General features: G+C 42.7%; 1 protein-coding gene across 1 annotated transcript in view; it reads right to left on the bottom strand.

The window, feature by feature from the left end:
- The window catches only part of FAM234B (family with sequence similarity 234 member B), a 37,555-nt gene extending 14,862 nt beyond the window's left edge, over positions 1-22,693 (bottom strand). Inside the window, exons 1-5 of the mRNA XM_023226225.1 lie at positions 22,546-22,693; positions 10,913-11,308; positions 7,979-8,077; positions 4,780-4,968; positions 3,573-3,703 (exon numbers count right to left, since the gene is read on the bottom strand). Coding sequence (XP_023081993.1) covers positions 3,573-3,703; positions 4,780-4,968; positions 7,979-8,077; positions 10,913-11,308; positions 22,546-22,582 — 852 coding nt within the window. The 5' untranslated portion in view covers positions 22,583-22,693. The remainder of the gene's footprint in view (positions 1-3,572; positions 3,704-4,779; positions 4,969-7,978; positions 8,078-10,912; positions 11,309-22,545) is intronic.
- Between the last annotated feature and the right edge of the window lie 585 nt (positions 22,694-23,278).

Below are 23,278 nucleotides of genomic sequence, written 5' to 3'. Positions count from 1 at the left end.
CCTAAGTAAATGGCTTCTCCAGACAGTCACTGCCTCCTCATTAGCCACGGGTTCAGAAACACTCCCCCAAATTGGAAAGCGCAAAGCCAAACCTGCTTCGCTTTATTTCCCTGCAAGTAAGCAAGTGAGGCAAATGTCCCATTGCCTCACTAGAGCTAGCAAAGGGCATCTTCAAAGCACCTCAGACAGTTTCTCTGAAGCAGAATTGTTGCTTGTGGAACAGTCTCCTGAGGCACAGAATTCTAGCCTACAGCTAAACATAGGATGGCTGGCCCCTGGGTCTTTACTTCAATACCAGAAATCCCCAGTAATATTTGGTTCCAGCTAGAGTTAATCCAGGCGGTGCTCTCCCATCAGAACACTGGATGTCTGGCCTGGATACCATCAACTTTATTCTCAAAGAGAGATCAGCAAACTTTTTCTGTGAAGGGCCAAATTTTAGGCTTTGCCAGCTAGATGATCTCTGTAGCAACTATTCTACTCTGCTGTTCTAGTGTGAAAGCCATCATAAACAACACATAAATGAATGGGTGTGAGTATGTTCCAATAAAGCTCTATTTACAAAAACAAGTAGTGGGCCAAATTTAACCTACAGGCCACAGTAGCCAACTTCAGCTCTAGAGGATTTTCTTCTGGGGATAGAGTTACCAGTTAAATATGAGGATTTTACTGATATCTTGACTTCAGTAAAGCTTTTGACAAAGTTTATCATCATGAACTCTCTGGACAAGATAAAGAAATGTGGTTTGCCGTGTACCAGGAAAAGGTACTTATGGGATCAATAATAACCTAGAGGGAGGTTTTTACAGGAATGTCACAGCACTCTGCCATTGCCCCATTCCTATTAAACATTCTTATCAAAGACTTGAAAGAATAGAATTCAAGTTTATCACAAAGCTGAGAAGGATAGCTAATATGGCATAAGACAAACTCAAAATTCAAAAAAACCTTAGGCTGGAAGAAGAGTCAAAATCTGCCAGAAAAAAAACCTGGTCTATTAATAATTAAACATTAAAAGATACAGGTACTTTAACTGGTTACAAATAAAAAGCAAATCTTAGAAAATATATTATGATCTTTGCCTGCAAAAACAGAAATACAGAGTCTATATCAAAATAAGTAACTATTCCCTTAGGTTGACACATTGGTTATACTACAAATAAAATGCTGTTTTTAGATCTAAGTACCACATTTTAAAAGAGATTTGGACAAACTAGAATGCAAAGGGAAAGAAATCAAGAAAAAGAGGGGTCTGGACTTCCTGGTTGCATAAGGAACAGTATAAGAAATGGGGATATTTAGCCTTGAGTAGCAAGCTTACAGGGACTAGGCTAATGTTTAAACAGCTTTCCTATAGAAAGGGGATTAGACTCATTCAGAGTAGTTCTATGGGAATGAAGCTGGAACAATGAGTGGAAGCTATGAGAAAGCAGATTTCTTTCTGCTTAGGACAGAATTTTCTGGAGCTGGCCCAAAAATGAAATGGACGTCGCCTCACAAATTCGTGTTATTCCATCAGCCTGAGTACGCCAAGAGAGTGGGGTGCCAATATGCCTGTAATGCTGAACCACAGATCATAGCATGGTACGAGAAAGTTAACCAAATGGTCTTCAAGGTCCCTTCCCACTAATGTTCTAGACCTTATCAGTTCCTCTAATCAAACACCAGGTCCAGTTCTCCAAGCCCACTTCACTCTAAACCCAGACCAACAAATGCAATCACTCTAAGTCACAGACTTAGGTTTCCTTCCTTGTAAAGAGAGAGTCTTCCATCTCAGAAGCTTATGCAGGTTCCTGGGGTCCCTTGTTGCTGGTAGAGAGGTCAAAAGAGGTCAGTACAAGGATGAAGCTGCTGCGCTATATACCTAGTGCCTCTATAAGGTTTTCCTAGAACTGTCTACCACTTTTCAAGCAGAACTAAGACTATGCCCTAGCTGTACCCTATTGTGAAAATTCTGTAGGGCAAGACGGGCAATACACTGGGTAGAGACCAACACAAAGGACACAGAGTAAGAGTGGGCAAGAAGCCGCTTCCTCCGGTGGAGACCTCCTTACTATGGAGGGTCCCCAAGGGCCTGAGCCACTCTCCTGCCAACCACCACCAGCTAATAAGCGGCCAGACGGGACAGTTAGACCAAGATTTCTAAATTCAATCACGACACAAAAACTTGTTCAATGGCTTGCTGTGCCTCCCCATATGTTCCCCTTCAGAGAATTGCTCCCTGATGTAAGTAATAATTCAAATTTTCCCTAGTCCCCAATCTCTTTATTCATAATGGCTAGGATAAAAAAGATTACATGAATAATTCCTGAATCCTTGGTTCGGGTCCACTTTAAGACCAACTGGCTAGCTAAAGAAAACGAACTTAAAGTACCCTTAAAGCTTAAACCCTTAAAACTAAGTAGGCTTCAGAAATTTAGCTCATTCTGGATCTTGCCTTTATCTTGCAAATGTAAGGGAGAGTTTAGTGTGCTAGAGCAGTACTCCTCAAAACTCATGACTGACGGGGCACTCTGAGTTTGGGGGACTCTTGGCAGAAAGATACAAAATCTTAACAGATTTCATTCCATTCTGCATAATTTTACCTGCAGAATTTACAACTCTACTCCATATAAGCAATACAAAGATCACAACAGCAAACACAAGGTCTACTAAAATTAAAATAGGTTATCAAATGAGGCAAAATTAGCCATATCCACATTTTTCCATAAACATACTTTGCCGATTGACTCTTTTGTGCCCAAGCATTTCCTTGGCAGACACACTAGGAAGTCTGAGAAAAAGTCTTTGACAAAAGCTCTGAAAAACGCTTCCAGAATAAAAACTTAAAATCGAAATCATCCTGCTCATTAATTTATTCCTGCCTGTGATGTGGGGGAAAGACTACTCTTATTTTATCTGCGTGCAGAGTAACCAGTACACTGAAGTTCCTGCAAATCACAATTTAGGACCATAATTCAAGGGCCACTGTCCTGGATCAAAGTCTGCCTTGTCACAGCCTAGATTACAACACTCCTTTCTTTGGTCATTGTTGTTATTATTGCTTGACTTAGATTTTTTTCCTACGCATCTTTTATGAACTTTGTACCAGCCTGTTCTATTGCTTTATAATTGACATAAAAATGTACATATATAATATAGTAAAACTAAAAATACATATACACAGTAAACATAGGCACTACTCTAGGCACTTTAAATATGTTAGCTCTAATTTTCATAACAATGATGTAAGTAGATATAACATGCCCTTTTGACATATGAAGAAACCAGAGCTTGGACCGGCTCCATGGCTTGCCCAAGGCTGCAAAGACATAAAGTGGTAAAGGTGGAATTCACATACAGACCTATCTGACTAAAGCTCCACTACACCCCAGTCCATGGAGCCGTGAGGCTGCCAGAGAAAACGGGTTCATAATGGTCATATATTCCCTTAACCTCACAAAGAGAATTTACTTAAACTCTTGTAAAAAGAACATTTCAAGCAGTATTTATAATAGCAACACTAGGAGCCGAGACAACTAAAATAGAAGCATTCCCTATAAGAAACAAAAACCATTTAATAGAGATCATACCTGCAATTCCCCAATGGCCAGAACCACAAGGTCTCGAACACCATCTTCATCCAAGTCTGGCAGCACCACAACTGGGGCAGCTAAGGTACCATTAGACAAGTAGTTTGGGTTCAAAGTCCAAATGGCTTTCCCTGAGGAAGGACACATAGGCTGGTCACTATGACAGCTTCTTGACTCTGGAAAAGGCAGATGCCATGTTCCCAGGCCAGAAAAGAAAGACGCAATGGGCTGAACAACAGCCAGCAACTCCTGCCTACTTACTGCCTTTCATTTTTGTCTTACTGAGGAGGAGGGAGCAGGGAGTGTGATCTGAATCCTCAGGTATCTGGCTAACAAATCCATGCAATAATTTCCCACCTAGATCCTTTTAGATAAAATGGAGGTGCTAAATCCTTTCCAGCAAAGAAGGGCTCACTTGCCTGGGGTGAGGGAACGAATCTGTTAGAGATTATAACAACTATTAAGGAAACATCCAGGGGCAGCCGACCAGACCCCTCTGCTTCCTCCCCCCACACTGCCACATAAGTAAGCACCACAGCATCATGGGAAGTTTTCCAGATGGCTTCAGTTCTACAGTTAACTCAAATCCCAGTTTTTTTCACTCAGAAGCACCCCGCGACCAAACTCCAACCTCTAAACCTGGGAAGGATGTTATTTATTCCGCTCCACGTGAGCACACGGCCCAGCAGTACCAAGCCTATGGGCCGTATACTTAGGATTCTGTAAGAACCTTCAGGACATGTGATTCTTTTTCATTCCCTTTGTCATGTATGTCTGAATGCAGTAAGAAGCTAAAAGGCCAGTCAACAAGCCTCAACCAACCTTTATTTCTTCACTGACGTATTTTTTTAAGTAGTTAATGCCCAAGTTTACACATGGATCCCATGTATATCAAATATGAAGAATCAAAATTCAGTTGTCTTTTGTACAGAGTCAGGAGACTATTTACATACCAAAGGCCTCAGGGTAGTTTCTGTTTGGGTAATTCAGTTCCAGCCCCATCCTATCACCAAACAGGTTGAACCATGGATCTGTTTACTCAAAGTGCCCAAAACTTTTCTCTCATTTCTCTTAATAACCATATTCCAGAGCAGTAAATCAGACATTCCACCATGTGAGAGTAAAAAGGTCCCCCACCCAACAGATGATTCTAATCCAACATTATGGCTCGTGGGAGCAAAGTTCTTTTGTGATCAATAGTATTTACCTGATGTTGCATTGAATGCACTGAGCATTTTGTGTGTCCCCGTCACAAGGCAGATGGTTTCAGCCAAGCTTCCTGGCATCAGCTCCAAACATGTGATATCTCGAGCCTCCTCAGGGAGAAGACTAGACCACAGTGTGCTGCCATTCATCCCCGAAAGGCACACAAGATTAGCAGCTGGCCTTGAGCCACCTAAAAGCACACAAGAGAGATAAAAAAGGAAAGCAGGCAGAGGAGATAAGAGGCAGAGATGAACAAGAGGCCACAAAACTCCAAGTGGATGGTGGTAAGGCAGCAACCACACTTGTGTATTCAGCTCCCTCCCACACTTCTGGCAGCAAGGTGTAAACACAGAATGCCTGTCATCTTTGCTTAACACGCTTCTCATGTAAGACGAGAGCTGTGGCCTCCTCTACACTGTCGAATGAATCTCCACTTTTGCACCTTTCCCAACACTTCTCTTTACATGTTTGCCACCTTGGCCCCAACTAAATGGTGATATCCTTAAGGGGAAAGACTGTCTCACTAATGTCTGCACCTATAGCAACCAACTGTTTGCCTAATAAGAGACAGGAGCAAAATCAAGAATATGGAAAAGGTAGTTAAGAACAAAAAAACCAGGAGGAAAAGATATGCTTGGAAACATAAGACTGATCTAGAATGTGTGCAGAGCAGGGAGCAAAATACCTGAATTCGAATCATCACTAACAAATGCTTCCTAGAGTAGAAAAATTTTTTTTAAAAAATTAACTTGAAGATCACATATAGCAATGATGAGTGGGTCTTGCTAGTCTAGAGTTCTACGGAATCAATTGATTTGGTCCCAGTCAGGAAAAAATATTTGGGAAGACCTAATACCTAGGTCCAAGGACAGCTAGTAAGGGATGAAAGTAGCCATGCCCTTAGTAAATAAGCCTTTATGTCACTTAATTACTACATCAGACTCAGAACTTTCTCCCTTGTCAGTTTCACGTGCACTCTCAGGACAGGGATACATGACTCATTTCATACAGTTCCCACTTTCAGCAACAACTAATACAGATAAGGAAACAAAACTTTCAGAGCTTCCTTCTATCTATTCCTCAGTAGGACTAACTAATTATACAACCTAAAAACAAGTGACAAACTATGGTTGGCTGTTTCAGACCTTGTTGCCAGAAGATATATATGACAAACAAGGGTGGTATATGGTAACTTCCAGGCTTCTCAAAGGTGCTAGGATCCCTATCCTGTGCAGTTCTCCCTACTGGAGGAAACTACTCCATCCTACAATGCCCTAGCTCATCTTTTCCCAGGTGGTGATGCGTTACCCCTTCCTGCTAGACCATGACCCCTCGAGGCCGAGGCCAGGCTCCTCTTGTTCGGCAGTCTGTGTGTAATCAGCAGAACTCTAGAGAAGGTGCACAGTGGCTGCCACACAGTCAGCATCAACACACGGTGGCTGAATGAAGGAACAAGTGAATAGACCAAAAACTTAATCCCTCTGTCCAGTGGCACAGAGCTTTGTGGGTTATGGGCACAGCAGCTTGGCATGAGGGTCAAGGACGTGAACTCCAGAGCCAGACTCCTTGGATCTGAATCCCCAGCTCTACCATTTACCAGCGGCAGGACTTTGGGCGAGTTCTTTAACCTCACGATGTCTCACCTTCCTCATGTGCAAAAGGGAAATAATAATGAGTCTACCTCACAGGACTGTGTGGAGGGATAAATTCCTTCATATGTTACATGCTGACAATGGTGTATCAACACATAGAAAGCACCATATGTTCGCTATATCCTTATTTGCACAGTCTGTGGCCAAATCAGCCTGGTCCATATTGTGTCCAAACCCACGGCCTTGCCATTATGAGTCTTTATATGAAGCAAACCACGTAAGATACCAAATGACTAAAAACGTCTCTAAATCTAAGTAGATGGGGAAGATTTTTACTTCAGAAGTCACGGGCAGGAAAAGTGTAATCAAGTTTTGATTGCACGGAAATCTACTCCTAGGCTGGAGATGCTCTCTATAGCAGACCTCCACCCAGACTGCTTTCACATCTCATGTGGGCCTCAGAAAGCCACCCCTACTAATGGAAGAGATGTGGTTTAGAATTCTCTCAAACACACCTAGACGTGTATTCCAAGGCCTAGATGACTTAAAAGCATCACTAGGGCACCCTCAACATCAAACTAGGTCCCTGCATCAGCTCACAGGCTGCAGTTTGACTCCACTGTAGTGGAGACTGCAGGACCAACCAAAAACCTTGTGTACTTAGGCTGAAATCAGAACATTTTTCTTTTTCTACAGCTGACATGTGTAAAAGCTGGGATCCCAGAAACAGCACCCTAAATTAGGGTAAGTTGTGGACGGTTTCATAAGGAGACTATTCACAAAGATGTGGCCAGCGTGTAGAAACACCACAAGTGATAGTGCAGACCCTCAGAACTGTTAGGCTCCCCCACAAAGACACAAGGAGAGGATGCAATTACTGGAATCCAGAAAAGCAAAGTCCTATAGGAGGGCCACCTTGAAACGAGCTGTGACCCAGGGTCAAGGCTGTAGCAGCCATCCTGCGGTGACCCCGGCGGGGAGGGAGCCAGGGGAGTGAACACCTCCCCTCACACTCTTCCTCCCCTCCCATTCCTGAGCTGTGCTCCCCATTGAAAGGAGACCAGCAGGCAAGGAAGCCTGTTGATACCATCCATACAGCTCAGCCTCCCCATGCAGAGAGCAGGATGGACAGCAGGTCTACAAGCGTAAACTGAAGGGGGAAAAGAAAACACCCGGCCAACAGGTATGTGTGTAAAGATGTGTAAGTCTATGAACAAAAGTTTTCTGCCAGGAATAGGAAGGTAGCATAAAGTCAATGTTCACTATAATCTAAGAAGCAATGGAAAACCAGGAGAAAACCCATGAAACCCGAGGACTAACATTGTTCGTTGCAAAGTATGTATAAGTCACTTCCTCTCTGCATCGCAGTTTCTTCACTGGCCTGGTCACCACTAAAAATTCCTTCCAGCTATAACTCCCTCTGATTTTTTAGACTGAGCTTTATTTATAAGTGGAAGCTGTCCTATGAGGGTTTTCATGTATGCCAGAACCAAGGTTAACTTTCTGTTCACTGCAGATCCTTCTGCAGTACCACTTGGGACACAGCTCTGATGTTTTCTCCTAGCTGATGGTATCCCTGTAGCAGTCTTGAAAAGACACGTCTCTTACCTACTGCACTCCCGTTCCTTGACATCACAAAGGAGAGAAGCACATCACGCAGGCCATCTCCATTCACATCAGCCAATTCCAATGGAGACAGGTCCCCACCTGTTATACACATAAAAAACCAAAAAGGTCCTGAGCAAGTTACCACAAACCAGCTCTGTTGCCAGTAGCTCTATAAACACCAGGCAGACTCCAGTTCCTTGACTAGGTACAGTATACACACCTCTCCCTACTCCCCGCGCCCCCCACCCCGGCTAAGTGCATCGAAAAATCCTGCACACTGTATATACAACAAACATAAGACAACTCTAAAAGGTGGAGAGAAGGAAGTAGACCAGCTAGGGACTGCAAGACCCAAGGAATGACAAAGTGATGAGTCCTCTGGGTTTTCTTTTGGCCTCGTAATACCCAGATAGGGTGCTGGAAAAGCCAGCAACCCAAAAACACCACAGGTACAGACAAAAAAAAGCCCCAGACAAGGCTGGCTTCCCTAGCCAAAAGCCCAGGAAAGGTGCAGTCCAGCAAGACAGGAAAGTTTCAGATAATAACTGTCCTACTCCAACCAAACACCCCAGATAAAATTATGGGCCCAGCTCCACCTACCATATAGCAAAGGCTGAATGTGGAGCCTGGCTCCCACCCTCTCCTGGATGTAACAAGGCACCCCACCACCACCACCACCACCATCAGGGTCATGTCAGAGAAAGCCAGGTGGGGGCCAGGACTGTCATCCTCACCGAGCAGGACCAAAGGAGTTCCACCCCAACTAGCATCAACAAGGCAGCCCTCTCCATCCTCTCCACAGGGGTGGTGTCAGCAGAGGCCTAGTGTGGAGTCTGGACTTCCATCCCCCCACCACCCAACAGTATGGACTCAGAGGATGCCCACACAATTTGGAGAGAACTCACACACTGCTAGGGGAAGTGTAAATTGGTACAACCACGTTGGAAAATAATTAAACATAAACTACTAATAATGAACATGCACACGCCCTATGGTATGATCCAGCAATTTTACTCCCAGGTTTATGCCTTAGAGAAATTCTTATACAGTGCAATAGGAAACACATACAAAAATGTTCTTAGCAGCATCACTTATTTATTTAAAAAAAAAAAAAAAAAAGACTAGAAGCATCACTTAAAGGTTTACCAACAGTAAAATGGATAAATCGTGGGATATTCATACCATAGAAAACTAGACAGTAGTGAAAATGAATAAACTCCAGGTATAATGCATCAATATAGATGAATCTCAATAAATTGTTTTCAGAAAATTAAGTGGCACAAAATAGTAGGTCACGGGCTGGGCGCAGTGGCTCACACCTATAAATCCAGCACTTTGGGAGGCCGAGGCAGGCGGATCATCTGAGGTCAGGAGTTCAAGATCAGCCTGGCCAAAATGGCGAAAGCCCGTCTCTACTGAAAATACAAAAATTAGCCGGGCGTGGTGGCGAGCTCCTGTAATCCCAGCTACATGGGAGGCTAACGCACGAAAATCACTTGAACTCAGGAGGCGAAGTCTCAGCAGTGAGCTGAGATTGTGCCACTGCACTCCAGACTGGGTGACAGAGCAAGACTCTGTCACACACACAACAAAAAAGCAGTTCACAGAAGACTACATGATTAAATTCATGTAAAATTTAAAACCCGGCATACTGACATGGTAAAACTTTACAGAAAAAGGAATAATCAACAAAAAATTCAGGATAGCAGAGGCCTTTGGTGGGCAGAGGAGGATGTGGTCAGGAGGGACACACAAGAGATTGTGAAAGTCTCAATGATGTTCTATTTCTAAAGCTGGGTGGTAGACACACCAACAATCTGTCACCTTTAAACTGTATATAAATATATGTAAATTAAACTTGCCTTCAGAGAAACTAAAGATGAGAACCCAGAGCTTGTCAGAAGCTAATTCAACTGGGCTCAGAGAAGTGGCAGAGACAAACATTTCCAGATCAGGCGGGGCGCGCAGTGGCTCAAGCCTGTAATCCCAGCACTTTGGGAGGCCGAGACGGGCGGATCACGAGGTCAGGAGATCAAGACCATCCTGGCTAACACGGTGAAACCCCGTCTCTACTAAAAATACAAAAAACTAGCGGGGCGAGGTGGCGGGCGCCTGTAGTCCCAGCTACTTGGGAGGCTGAGGCAGGAGACTGGCGTAAACCTGGGAGGCGGAGCTTGCAGTGAGCTGAGATCCGGCCACCGCACTCCAGCCCCGGCGACAGAGCAAGACTCCGTCTCCAAAAAAACAAAAAAAAACAAAAACAAACAAACAAACAAAAAACATTTCTAGATCAAGAGGATGCCGAGGTCTGAGGAGAGCCTAATCAGTTCACAAGAGACAGGACTACTCAACACAGGTGAGACATAAGTCCCATTCTAGAGCAAGAGGTTTTAAAGAAGCCTGCTCCAAAAGGAGACAGAATAGCTGGAATTACTCAGACAGCACCACCCTAACCATGAGGAGCAAGAAAGAAAAGATAGCAACTATATTTTACAGGAAATGAAATTATTTTATAATTTAAATTAGATCATGCCTCTATAATCAACGAATGTCGAAGGGTTCTACAAGAGCCCTATACCTGGTGCAGCCAGGCCTCGAACCTTGCTTTTCTCTGTAAATAGCCCTTCCTACAGCTTTGGATTCCCCTGATACAGTGCTGGCTCCACAGCAGGAACCCAGCAAACCAGCCCTGTCCTCTCTGGGTCGAATAAAGACCAATGCCGACAGACACAACAGAGCAGTGATTCCCAGGTTTTTGGAGGTGTTTGTTTTCTTTCAAATCTTAATCTCCTTGCCACCTCCACACAGCGGGGCGGGCAGGGTGGGGAATGCCACATGACACATATTAAGTTTTAAGATTTGGAGGAAAATTTAAATGTAATGAGAGATAGCATGAAGTTTCACAGGATTAGGGCTGAAGATTCTGCAGCTCACCTCCCTGGGAGCCCAAGTGGCGGCTCCAGGTGCTGTGCAGATCTCTGGGAGGACAGGGGATCAGGAAAGCACACAGGAGCACCAGGATCATCGAGATCCCCAAAGTCAGCAGGAAGACAGATGTGCGCACATACGACACCAGGGAGGAGGCTGCCTTCTGTTCCAGGCCCCCAAGGGGTTCCGAGGGGTAGCCCTCCGTGGTGACTTCCGAAAGATGTGGCTTTGCAGCCTCTGCAACCTCAGCATCTGAGTCGGGTTCTGGCGCTTCTCCCAAAGGACTCTTCCCATTTTTGACCCCTCCATTCTTCTGCAAGTTAAGCACCAGATCGTCTTCGCTCTCGTCACTGTCAGCCTGGGTGAGGGGATCATACTCCCCTAGGTCTGGACTCTTCTTCCCTGAAAAGACAGAAAAACAGAGAGTCAAGGAGAACTGGGGAGGAGACACCCTCACCAAATATATGGCATCTGTAAATACCCAGAAGAACACAGAAAACTAAAACAAAAAAATCCAGATTTACATCAAGTTTGAACCTTGGTGGCTATCTGTAAAACAAGCCAGCGAAGCAGGAGTTAGGAATGGAAGGAAAAACAAAAGCACAGTGCTCCAGGATCACTGCCTGCATGAGTTGAAGACAATGGAAAAGGAGGCAGAAGTTAGCGAACTTAAAATGTCTTTAGTTTAAAAAGAAAGCTCTCTTAATGTGTTTGAATCTCACTCAAGAAAAAGACCATGGCTCCGTGTCAACTCTCCATGTGCCTAATGTGCACATTGCCTCAGATTTTCTTAGATCTGTGACGTCCTAATCTTTCCTGGTAAACTTTTAGAACAATTATTCTCCATACGTTGCTTCTCACAGCCCAATATCTGTGGCTTCCCAACTGTTTCTACGGAAACAACTTAGAAAGTTGAACACTGAATGTTCATCTGAAGATGTATTGAAATCTCACTTCTAAGAACCATCCTGTGATTTGAATGCCCTTTCAGTATATCTTTTAGTAAACAGTGTTTATCCCAAAAACTGCTCTTCTGAGCAAGCATTCTGGGAGGGGTGGTGATCTAGCTGGAATACAGAGGTAGGGGACTTGTCTTGAAGTTGCTTTGCATGGCAAGCACTTTGTTTTTACTTAGCCTGCAGTGTTGATTTGGGATAGCTGAGACAGAAATTACAGAAGCGCCTAGGCACACCTTCTCCCAAGCTACCCACCCCTTGGCCTCACTGCCAATGACTGAATGATTTTACGCCTTTACTTCATGTTACCACCAAGTAACAACCAAGAAAATGTTTCTTCTGGGGAGACTTTATCTGGTAATCTATCACTAATGTAAACTCTATCATTAAATCTTTTGTTCAGAGGAAATATTTTTTAAAAAAACACATAACCCAGCTAATTAAAAAAAGGAAAAGAATAATTACTAATGCTAGTGTCTACCTCTGGGTCACCTTGGCCTTGGTGATGTCATTTCATACATTATATCTCAGTTTGTTCAATTAATAAAATGAAAGAATAAAACACTATATGGAGACCAGATTGTTGCAGGAAGTCAGGGACCCTGAATGGAGAGATCTGCTGGAACCGTGGCAGGAGAACATAAATTGTGAAGATTTCATGGACATTTATCAATTCCCAAAATTAATACTTTTATAATTTCTTATGCCTGTCTTTACTGCAATCTCTGACCATAAATTGTGAAGATTTCATGGACATTTATCCCTTCCCTAATAATACTCTTATAATTTCTTATGTCTGTCTTTACTTTAATCTCTTAATCCCATTATCTTCATAAACTGAGAATGTACATCACCTCAGGACCACTACTGTACAAATTGATTGTAAAACATGTGTGTCTGAACAATATGAAATCAGTGCACCTTGAAAAAGAACAGAATAACAGCAATTCTCAGGGAACAAGGGAAGATAACCAGCTGCCTGCGGGGTTGGGCAGAATAGAGTCATATTTTTCTTCTTGCAGAGAGCCTAAAAAATGGACGTGCAAGTAGGGAAGATATCACTGAACTATTTTCCCAGCAAGGAATACCCTGGGGAAGGAATGCATTCCTTAGGGGAGGGCTATAAATGGCCAGGGTGGGAGTGTCTATCTTATGTGGTTAAGATAAGGACTGAAATACGCCCTGGTCTCCTGCAGTACCCTCAGGCCTACTAGGATCGGGAAATTCCAGCCTGGTAATTTTTGGTCAGACTGGTTCTCTGCTCTCCAAATCTGTTTTCTGTTAAGATGTTTATCAAGACAATACATGCACAGCGGGACATACACCCTCATGAGTAATTCTAATTTTGCCTTTGCCTTGTGATCTTTATTGCCCTTTGAAGCACGTAATCTTTGTGACCTACTCCCTGTTCGTACAGCCCTTTCCCTTTTAAAATCCCTAATAAAAATTTGCTGGTTTTGCGCCTCAGGGGACATCACGGACCTACTGATATGTGATGTTACCTCCAGAGGCCCAGCTATAAAATTCCTCTCTTTGTACTCTTTCTCTTTATTTCTCAGACCAGCTACAATTAGGGAAAATAGAAAGAACCTACATTGAAACACTGGTGGCTGGTTCCTCCAATACCAGATGTTGGAAGTATAACTTGTGGTGTTAAAGTTTAGTATTTGGTACATTAAAAAAACAATAAATTTTAGATTTTTTTAAAATGAACATTCCACAGAATTATAACATTAAGTACTTTCAAAAAAAATCCAAAGAAAATACTGAATAATCTGTCATCCTAATAACTAGAAATTATTTCCATTTATTTTTATTTTCAAAGCTATATACTTTGTCCAATAAATATTATATTTGATTTTTAAAAGGCACAAATTACAAGAAAATAAATCAGTTATTAGAAACTTAATTCAAAATAGTACTTTCAGAATATGCCATGGGGTCAGTACAGGTTCCAGATAATCTCCTTCAATTTGTATTTCTACTCCATGAACCAAATTATTTGGTAAATTAGGGCACACCATTCCCTAACCATCCCAGATAACTCTATACATAATAATTTGCACACAGAGCCATGGGTTGTTAGAATAATATTAACTCTAATGCTTTTTAAAGTAGTTGTTTATTTTTGTTTTGTTTTTTAGCTAAAATACACCTGACATGATAAACAAAATGTGATATGTACATACCACGGAATATTATTCAGCTCTAAAAAGGAAGGAACTTCTGACACTTGCTACAAAATGGATGAACCTTGAGGACATTATGCTAAGTGAAATGAGCCATGCACAAAAAGACAATACTGTGTGATTCCACTTATATGAGTTATCTAGAGTAGTCACATTCACAGAAACAGAAAGTAGAATGCTTGTTGCCTAGGTCTGGAGGTAGAAGGAAAAGTTGTTACTGAATAAGTATTGAGTTTCAGTTTTACAAGATGAAAAGGTACTAGAGATGAGGTGCATATACAGTTAATTCTGAACTGTATACTTAAAATGGTTAAGATAGTAAATTTTATGGTGTATATATTTTTTGACAATTTAAAATGTTTAAATATATATATATATATCTGAAAAACAGGAAAGCACAGAGTTCTCAACTCTAGAGTTACTTGAGAAAGCACAGCAAGAGACCTTAAAGATCACATAATCCATCCCCACCCCATCCCAAACTTACAACTAGCTACTTACAAAGACCTACCAACCAGTCACTTAGCAAACACCTTAATGTAACCTGTATTAGGGTTACACTGGCCTCCAATTTAGAAAAAAATTACACTGATTCAAGAATTTTTTTCTGGGAAGTTGCCAATTATCTATCCCAGTTTTAATTTCTGGGATCCCTCTTTCACATGCAAGTCCTTCAAACACTCAAAGGTATCAGTCACAAGAGACATACGATATGGTATTTAAGAGCTCAATTCTTCACAATCAAACATCAAGCCAAATCTTGGCTATATCTCTTATGAACTATGTGGTCTCAAATTTCTTAACTTTATTGAGCATCAATTTCCTTATTTATGAAATGGAATAATTATTCTTTTTAGCTCATACGATTGTGATGAGAATCAAATAAGATTAATATATGTGTGGTTTTCAGTGCCTGGCTTATAGTCACACAACAAATTTTAGCTTCTATTATTATCATTACCATCACTGGTGCTGGCATTGTATCTCCCAGTGCCCTCCCCCCACCCTTCTCATCTCCAAGTTAAACACCTCCACCTCTTTCAACCCATGACTTGAAGAAGCATTGTTGGCCGGGCGCGGTGGCTCAAGCCTGTAATCCCAGCACTTTGGGAGGCCGAGACCGGCGGATCACGAGGTCAGGAGATCGAGACCATCCTGGCTAACAGGGTGAAACCCCGTCTCTACTAAAAAATACACAAAAACTAGCTGGGCGAGGTGGCGGGCGCCTGTAGTCCCAGCTACTCCGGAGGCTGAGGCAGGAGAATGGCGTAAACCCGGGAGGCGGAGCTTGCAGTGAGCTGAGATCAGGCCACTGCACTCCAGCCTGGGTGACAGAGCGAGACTCCGTCTCAAAAAAAAAAAAAAGAAGAAGAAGCATTGTTTCAGGTGTCCTCAACATCCTGGTCATTCTCCTCTGGACACAATGTGATATGCCTGTGCTTTTTAAAGTATGGTTCCTGGAACTGGATACAATCCTAGGTACAGTCTGACCAGAGAAAGGGAGGGCAGAGCTATTTCCTATCTACTCTAGTTAGCAAACAACAGTTCAATTTCTGTAACGTAAGATCTTGATAGCTTTCTTGGCATTCACATCACATACTGATTCAATTAAAACTCCCAAGCATTTTGAACACATGCTTAAGCCACCCTATAATTGTGCAATTGAATTTTTAGCACCAAGTGAAAAATTTAGCATCGACATCAAATTCAGTCTTGCTAGTCAGTCTCGACCCTGCAAGAAACATATCGGGCTAAAACAGCACCTTTGTCAAAGTGAAATCATTAATAAAATGCTGCCCAGCAAAACAGTTTAAAGGAAATTCATTTTTATCATGCTATGCACTATCACAGGCAGGAAGGAAGAGAAGCATATGCTCCAGGAACTTATAAAATCTGTAAGAAATTTATAAAACAATTTGCAAGCATTCTTTGAGAAAAAAGCTGCTGTCAAATTGGTCTGTTTAGCAAGATTACATGCTTCTAGTTAATGATGGCAAAAGTGGGCATTTCTGTCACACTCTCTTCCTAAAACCAGGAAGACAAATAAAGAAAAATAAAAATAGAACACAAAATAGGAAACAGTCACATTCCCAAACCACAAGTTATGAACCAAATGCACTGAAACTTGTACTCAATTGAGAAAGCTCAGTAAGAGCAGGCAAATACATCTTGCAGATATATATTGCACATATATTGCAGATCTTCAGCAATGAGCCGAGCTCACAGAATTAATAATCATGACAACAGTAAGATGATGATGATGATGATGATGACAACTGGAAGTGTACTGAGTGCCTACTGTCCCAGGCACTGATCCAAGCATTTTGCATGTGTTAATTCATTTAATCCTCACATCAACCTCATATGGTGGATATTATTATTATTATCCCCCATTTTATCAACAAGAAAAATAAAATATAGAGAGGTAAGATGGCTAAGATCACAGAACTAGCCAAAAGAAAAGCCAGGATTCAAACCCAGACAGCTGATTGCAGAGTCCACTTGTTGTTCTAACTAACAAGTTATAGTACCTCCCTTGTTCCACAAATATAGCCAAACCGGTAATTGCTTGCTTGGAAAGACAAAGTCTGGGGTCACAGAAGCACCAATGAGCCCCATTCGACACCACAGAGTCAAAGGGAAGTAGGACCAAAGGAGGAAAAGCACAAGCTGACATCTTCACAAAAAGCACACTGTCAGGACGGCAGGTTAGAAAAGTCACCGGACATAATCACTCTGACTGCGCCCAGTCAGGAGACAGAAGCCAAACAGTAGTTCAAAGACGACAAGTTTAACATAAAAAATTACTAAGCAAAGACAGGAGAATAAACATAAAGATGGGAAGAGAACTCTAAAAGGGCCCCTAGGACTGAGAGACAATATCCAAGGCAGGACAAACGATATTTAAAAGGGCTCAGATCCACTTTCACAGATCAGTCAACAAAGGTGAATTTGGAGTTCACAGGCAATAAATTGATAACTGGCACAACAAAGTCAGTGAAGGAAACGCCAAACCAGCACCCTACAGTCCTGTGAAAAGCCTCCTCCTAGCCAGGATAGAGACATCCACACAGGAAACGTGCTGGTGGGGAGCCAGCTGACTTAACAGGCCTGGATTACATTCTTGCTTCCAACTGCCCTACATCACCCCTCTGGCAATAGCCAGGCTGTCAAACAACTGCCCCATTTAAATATGAGTAATAATCAGAAAGGAGCCATGTTTAGTACTCATTCCACAAGATACCATAGAGCTCTATGAATATTCAAGAAAGAAGTAACAATGAAACATAGCAAACAATTAGCTGAAGAACAAATGCTGGACAAATCACACCACAAGATGGAAGAAAGAATGAACATATACTTCCCCACAGAGTCTGGGAAATTTAGGAAAATCGTCTTCTCTGAAATAAGCACTCAGGAAAACACTGGAAAAAAATAACAAACCAATTTTAGAAAAGAAATCCTTATTGGAATCAGCTAAAGGAACAGATATTGCTGAAAACAGAGTCAGAGACATAAAGAACAGACTAGTGAAAATCAAGCAAAATGAAATGAAAATAACTACAGCTGGCAGTTCTGAACACTTATCCTACACTCTTCCAAGCCCTTTTAATGTCTTATCTCAGGCCAGGGGTACTGGCTCACGCCTGTAATCCCAGAACTTTGGGAGGCCAAGGCGAGGATCATTTCAGGCCAGGACTTCAAGACCAGCCTGGCCAACATGGCAAGACCCTGTCTCTACTGAAAATACAAAAATTAGCCACGTGTGGTGGCAGGCACCTGTAACCCCAGCTACTCAGGAGGCTGAGGCATTAAAATTGTTTGAACCTAGGGAGGTGGAGGTTAGAGTGAGTTGAGACCGTGCCACTGCACTCCAGCCTGAGTGACAGAGCAAGACTTTGTCTCAAAAAAAAAAAATTCTTAGCAAATCTTCATAACAACTATGTGAGGTAGACACATTACTGTCTTCACTTTCAAGACGAGGAAGCTGAGGCTTTGAAGTTTAAGTTAAGCCAAATGGTTTGGCTCTGTGTCCCCACCCAAATCTCAACTTGAATTGTACTCCCATAATTCCCATGTGTTGTGGGAGGGACCCAGTGGGAGATAATTGAATCATGGGGGCAGTTTCTCCCATACTGTTCTCATGGTAGTGAATAAGTCTCACGAGATCTGATGGTTTTATAAGGGGAACCCTGTTTCACTTGGTTCTCATTCTCTCTCTTGCCACCACCATGTAAGATGTGCCTTTTACCTTCCACCATGATTGTGAGGCGTCCCTAGGCACATGGAACTATAAGTCCATTAAATCTCTTTCTTTTGTAAATTGCCTCGTCTCAAGTATGTCTTTATTAGCAGTGCAAAAACAGACTAACACACTGGCCCATAGTTAAACAGCAAGTGATAGGAAACAATTCAAAACCAGTCTGGCCTCAAAGTCTGTACTGGCTACATATGATCCCATGGAAAAAAATCAAGGCTTTTTAAAAAGACTAGAAACAATGTGATAGAGACTGACAACAAAGGTGAGCCAATATATGCATGACGGAAGAGGATAACAGAAAAGAAAATACCAAAAGCAGTATTTTAAAGAGTTGCAAAAAAAAGTTCCTACAATAAAGACCGAAAACTGCAGAATAATGAGTACACAGAGTCCCAAGAAAAATTGATTCAGAAGAATCAATACTGAAATACATCCTAGTAAAGGCGCAGGACTTCAAGCACAAAGAAGGAATCCTATGAGCAGCCAGGCCAAAGGAAAAAGAGTCAAGTCACTACTGACGGGAACAAAAATCAGGCAAAGATTTCTCCAAGGTCACACACACTATTAAAAGATAGTGGAGCAATATCTTAAAAGTCCTCAGAGAAAGAACATGCAATTTGATGTCCAAGCATTCTGACCCAGCCAGGACATCGCCGAAATATAAAGACAAGCACACAAGTGCTCAGAGTTATCATACTCCTGTGCTTTCTTTACATCACAGAAGACTAGGGGCCAGTTCTTGGCCAGCCTTTTGAGAGGAATAAATACTTTTATACTAATTTTTTTTTTCAGATAGTGCAAAAACAAACTTCAGCTTAAGGATTACCGACTGCAAGTTTTTATTAGAGAAGTCTTAAATAATTTTGTTTTCTATTTACAGAAAGACAATAAGAGACAGTGAAGTAAAAGAAGTCCACCAACTTGCCTTAAGTCCTACTCAGGCTGAGGAGCTAGGCATCAAATCCAGCTTCCAAGTTCAGGGCACTTAACACTCACTCGCTTCCTTGCTACTTTCAGCCACCACCCAAATTTTTAATGAATGAAAGGTTTTCAAAGAATAAGGGAGAGGGCACTGATTTCATAGCAAATCATTATAAATGGGCTTTCCACAGCTATTGCTTTTCCTCTTAGGAAGACTAAAGATGCTGTTTAAATATAATAGGATTTCCAAAATGGTAGAGAGGAAAACACAAATAGGAAAGTGATGCAATTATACCATACCCAAATGTTTTCACGAAATATACTGAAACATACACTATTCTATAACATATATGATACTATAGCATACACTCTACTGTACACATACTATACAATACACTCTACGGCAACTAAAGGTAAATAATTCATATCATGGGTTAGTTTATCCAAGGGCACATAATGACTCTAAGTTACACAAATAAAACAAATCATAAAAAATCATTTTGCTCTGATATTCCCTCCAGTGTTTGACCTTCAAACTATAAAATGGCCTAAGGGAAAAAATACATATATACTTAGGAGACAAGCTGTCCTACTGGCTTTATGAATGTCAGATTGGCCTTCTGCTACTAATTAACCTCATTTTATGCATGTGAGCCAAACATCTTTCCTTCCTGAGCTTAGCGAAACTGCTCTTTTCTAACAAGGCTGCTGAGATCTGTCAAGAGCTCACTATTACATCAAGCCTTCCTTCAGGTATCACATTCATAAATGAGCATGGTGCTGATGACAACAGCTAACACTTACTGACTAATTAACGTACGTCAGAGGTTACTAGATCTCCTAAGTACATCCATGTCCTTTACTATTTCAGATAACCCTAGGAAATAAATATGTAGTAGAATGTGTGGCATAGAGTGAATGTTCCATAATAATGTTATTGTTACAGATGAGGAAACTAAAGCTTAAAGAGATTAAGTAACTAATTAAGTAAAGACTGGATTTGAATCCCAGCCTGTTTCATGCTCTCAGCCATCCTTCCATCCTGACTTCCTCACACATGAAAACAGTAGGGATGTTGGGGCCGGGCACAGTGGCTCACGCCTATAATCCCAGCACTTTGGGAGGCCAAGGCAGGCGATCACCTGAGGTCAGGAGTTCGCGACCAGCCTGATCGACATGGAGAAATCCCGTCTCTACTAAAAATACAAAATTAGCCAGGTGTTGTGGAGCATGCCTGTAATCCCAGCTACTCGGGAGGCTAAGGCAGGAGAATTGCTTGAACCCAGGAGGCGGAGGTTGCGGTGAGCCGAGATCATGCCATTGCACTCCAGCCTGGGCAAGAAGAGTGAAACTCCATCTCAAAAACAAAAACAAAAAAGAAAACAGTGGGGATGTTAACTACGGGAACATAACACAGTAGCCCAAACAGGACAGCAGTTTCAGAACCCCAATTACAGGGGAGTCAAAAAGAGCTATATGAAAACAACTTGTACCTAATGCAAAAACTAAAAATAGTATTTTGGGTGGAGGGAAGAAAGGGCAAGGAGACAAGGAAAAGTGCAAGTGGTTTTATTTTCTTAAAACCCACATCACATGAAAGAACACATGCCTACTATATCTGGGCCTAAAAAAGTATCAAGCATGTCTCAGGGTTCAGGGCCAAGCTGCCTGCCAAACAGGCCCACGGACTGGGCTATGGGAACCCCAACCAGTTCCTACAACTAATACTCCAGGGAGTAATAACACCACAGCCTTGGGGCATAAGAACACAAAAGAGCTCAAGAGTTGCTAAAGCAAGATTTTCCCCTCATTCTCATTCTTAGAGAATAACAATGACCTACACTGAAATAAAAAAAATAAAAATAAAAATAAAGGACTCTAAAAGAAAAAAAGAAATAAAGCTAAATGTGTCTGACATCTTATTACCCCTCTGGGAGGATATCATTCTACACTAAGGATATACAAGGCTACTCTCTTCAAAGTAAAAAATTAATCCTGCAGGTAAAGGGCCACGTCTCTCATTTAATTCCAGTGTTACGTACACATTCCAAGACAGATATTATCAGTGTTCCTTCCAATGTTCCAATGCGCCCATAAAAAAAAAAAAAAAAAAAAAAAAAAATCTGTCTGAGGTCATGAAGTCTGGGGACAGAAATGCAAATTAATATCCAACCCAGTGTCATCCAAATGGCAAGGTTCACTTCAGGGTAGCAAACTGGAAGCTCCTTGAGAACAAGGACCCTGTAATCTCCCTGCAACCTCAAGCTAGCTATCCACCTAACACCCAAATAGCCCTCTCTAGAGATAACAGTGAAAGCAACTGCTTTTCCCTCTAATACAAATTATCAGCAAACAAATGTTTATAGTTTAATGCTTAAAACTCATCTAGATAGAACCATCAGTTTTTCTAAAGCCTAAAGTTTAAAATTTACTTGGGTGGAATAAATATATTTTTATTAAAATATCAAGTTTCTAACAGTACAGTCCTACTCTGGAGGTTCAGGAAGGAAAAAAAAAAAAAAAGAAAGAAAGGAAAAAAAAACTTGGAGCTGCTGCCCAAAGTACTGAATCAGTTCTGGAAGTTGTCATCACCCCTAACGCTGCCTTAAAGAAGACTCCATACATTATCTTCAACTTATAGGTGCCAAATCATTTCCCATGCTTAATCTCGGCAGCTGGAGACTGACCAAGTGGAATCAAAAGTTAAAGATTTAGAGAGAAAATACCCCTGACGTTCAAGGCCGAGCTTTTCCAATACTTGAGAGACCTGGGACAATTCAATTAGCCAAATAACTCTCATTTTGTCCTCTGTAAACTAGGAAGGGACGTAAACACCTGTCCCACCTGCCTCATGGATGCTTCGTTGCTGTCATTAGGTAGAGGGGATGATTCACAGAGGGCCACTCGCCGTCCCGCCGCCCCCGCCCAAGGTCCAGCCAAGACAGAAGGCTCCGGAGTCCCCGCGGTGCCTGGTCCGCGGCGCTCGGGAAGGATGCTCCTCTCACTAGCCTCCCCTCGGGAGAGCGGCGACCGGCGTTCTGACACTCCCCGCCACAACACCTGCTCGGCGCCCTCTCCCCGCGCGTCTCCGCGTTCGCCCGGCGCCCGTGACCCCTGCCCCGCTGGACGCCCCTCTCGCCCCCTGGTGGCACAGGAACCCCAGCCCCCAGGGACTGCACCCTCCTCGCCACTGGGCGCCTGCAGCTGTGTCTGGGTTGAGGCCAAGGCCCGACCGGCCTCACCCCAGAGCCTCGCCTCCCCTTATTCCAACACTGGCGGGGACAGGGTGGTCGCAAGGCTGCGACTCCTTACCCGGGAGCTTGAGTGCCCTGGACAGCACGGTCGCCATGGCGGAGGCCCCGGTGCGCGTGCGCACGCCCGGGTTCTGCCGGGAAGCGTAGTTCCGGGCGGGCGGTGCGCGGGGCTGGCACCGGGAAAGGTGAGACCCGCTTGCTGGGGACAGAGCCAAGGGAGGCCAAGCCCGAGTACAAGCTCCGCAGGCTTTTCTCCCACCCTACCTGTGCAGGTCACCTCACCATTGTGAGTCTCACTTGCCTCGTCAGTGAAATGGGGAGAAAATACCCCGTAAGCTTGCAGTGAAAATGATTCGAACGAGATATTTAAGGAGGTGTGGATTGTGCAATGTACGTGGGCTTTGAAATCAGGCAGACTGGATTTGAATCCTGCTTGCATCACTTACTAGCTGGGCCATCTTGGGCAAGTCCCTTGGGGCATCTGAGCTGCAGCTACTTTTTTTAAATTAAAGACATACTACATACTTCACAGGCTTGCAGTGAGAATTAAATGATATGACCTGTTTAAAACACACAGCACACAGTAGGCACCTAGTAAGAGTGTTTCTATTATGCTTCTTAGGTAGAGGTTGAAGTTTCCTGTTAGCTCGAACCCTCATTTCTTGCTCCCAGTTCTTTACAGGTGTCTACTCAGCATCCTACGCTGCAGCTTCTAGTTGAAGGGTGTAGAAGGAGCAACTGACTGTGTACACACATCCAATAGATGCAGCATCTCCAGCTCCTCAGATATC

This window comes from Piliocolobus tephrosceles, chromosome 10 (genome assembly GCF_002776525.5).
Source record: "Piliocolobus tephrosceles isolate RC106 chromosome 10, ASM277652v3, whole genome shotgun sequence".
In the NCBI taxonomy this organism is placed as follows: domain Eukaryota; kingdom Metazoa; phylum Chordata; class Mammalia; order Primates; family Cercopithecidae; genus Piliocolobus; species Piliocolobus tephrosceles.
Note: the sequence above shows the minus strand (reverse complement) of the source record. Positions and strands in the feature narration are given on the sequence as shown.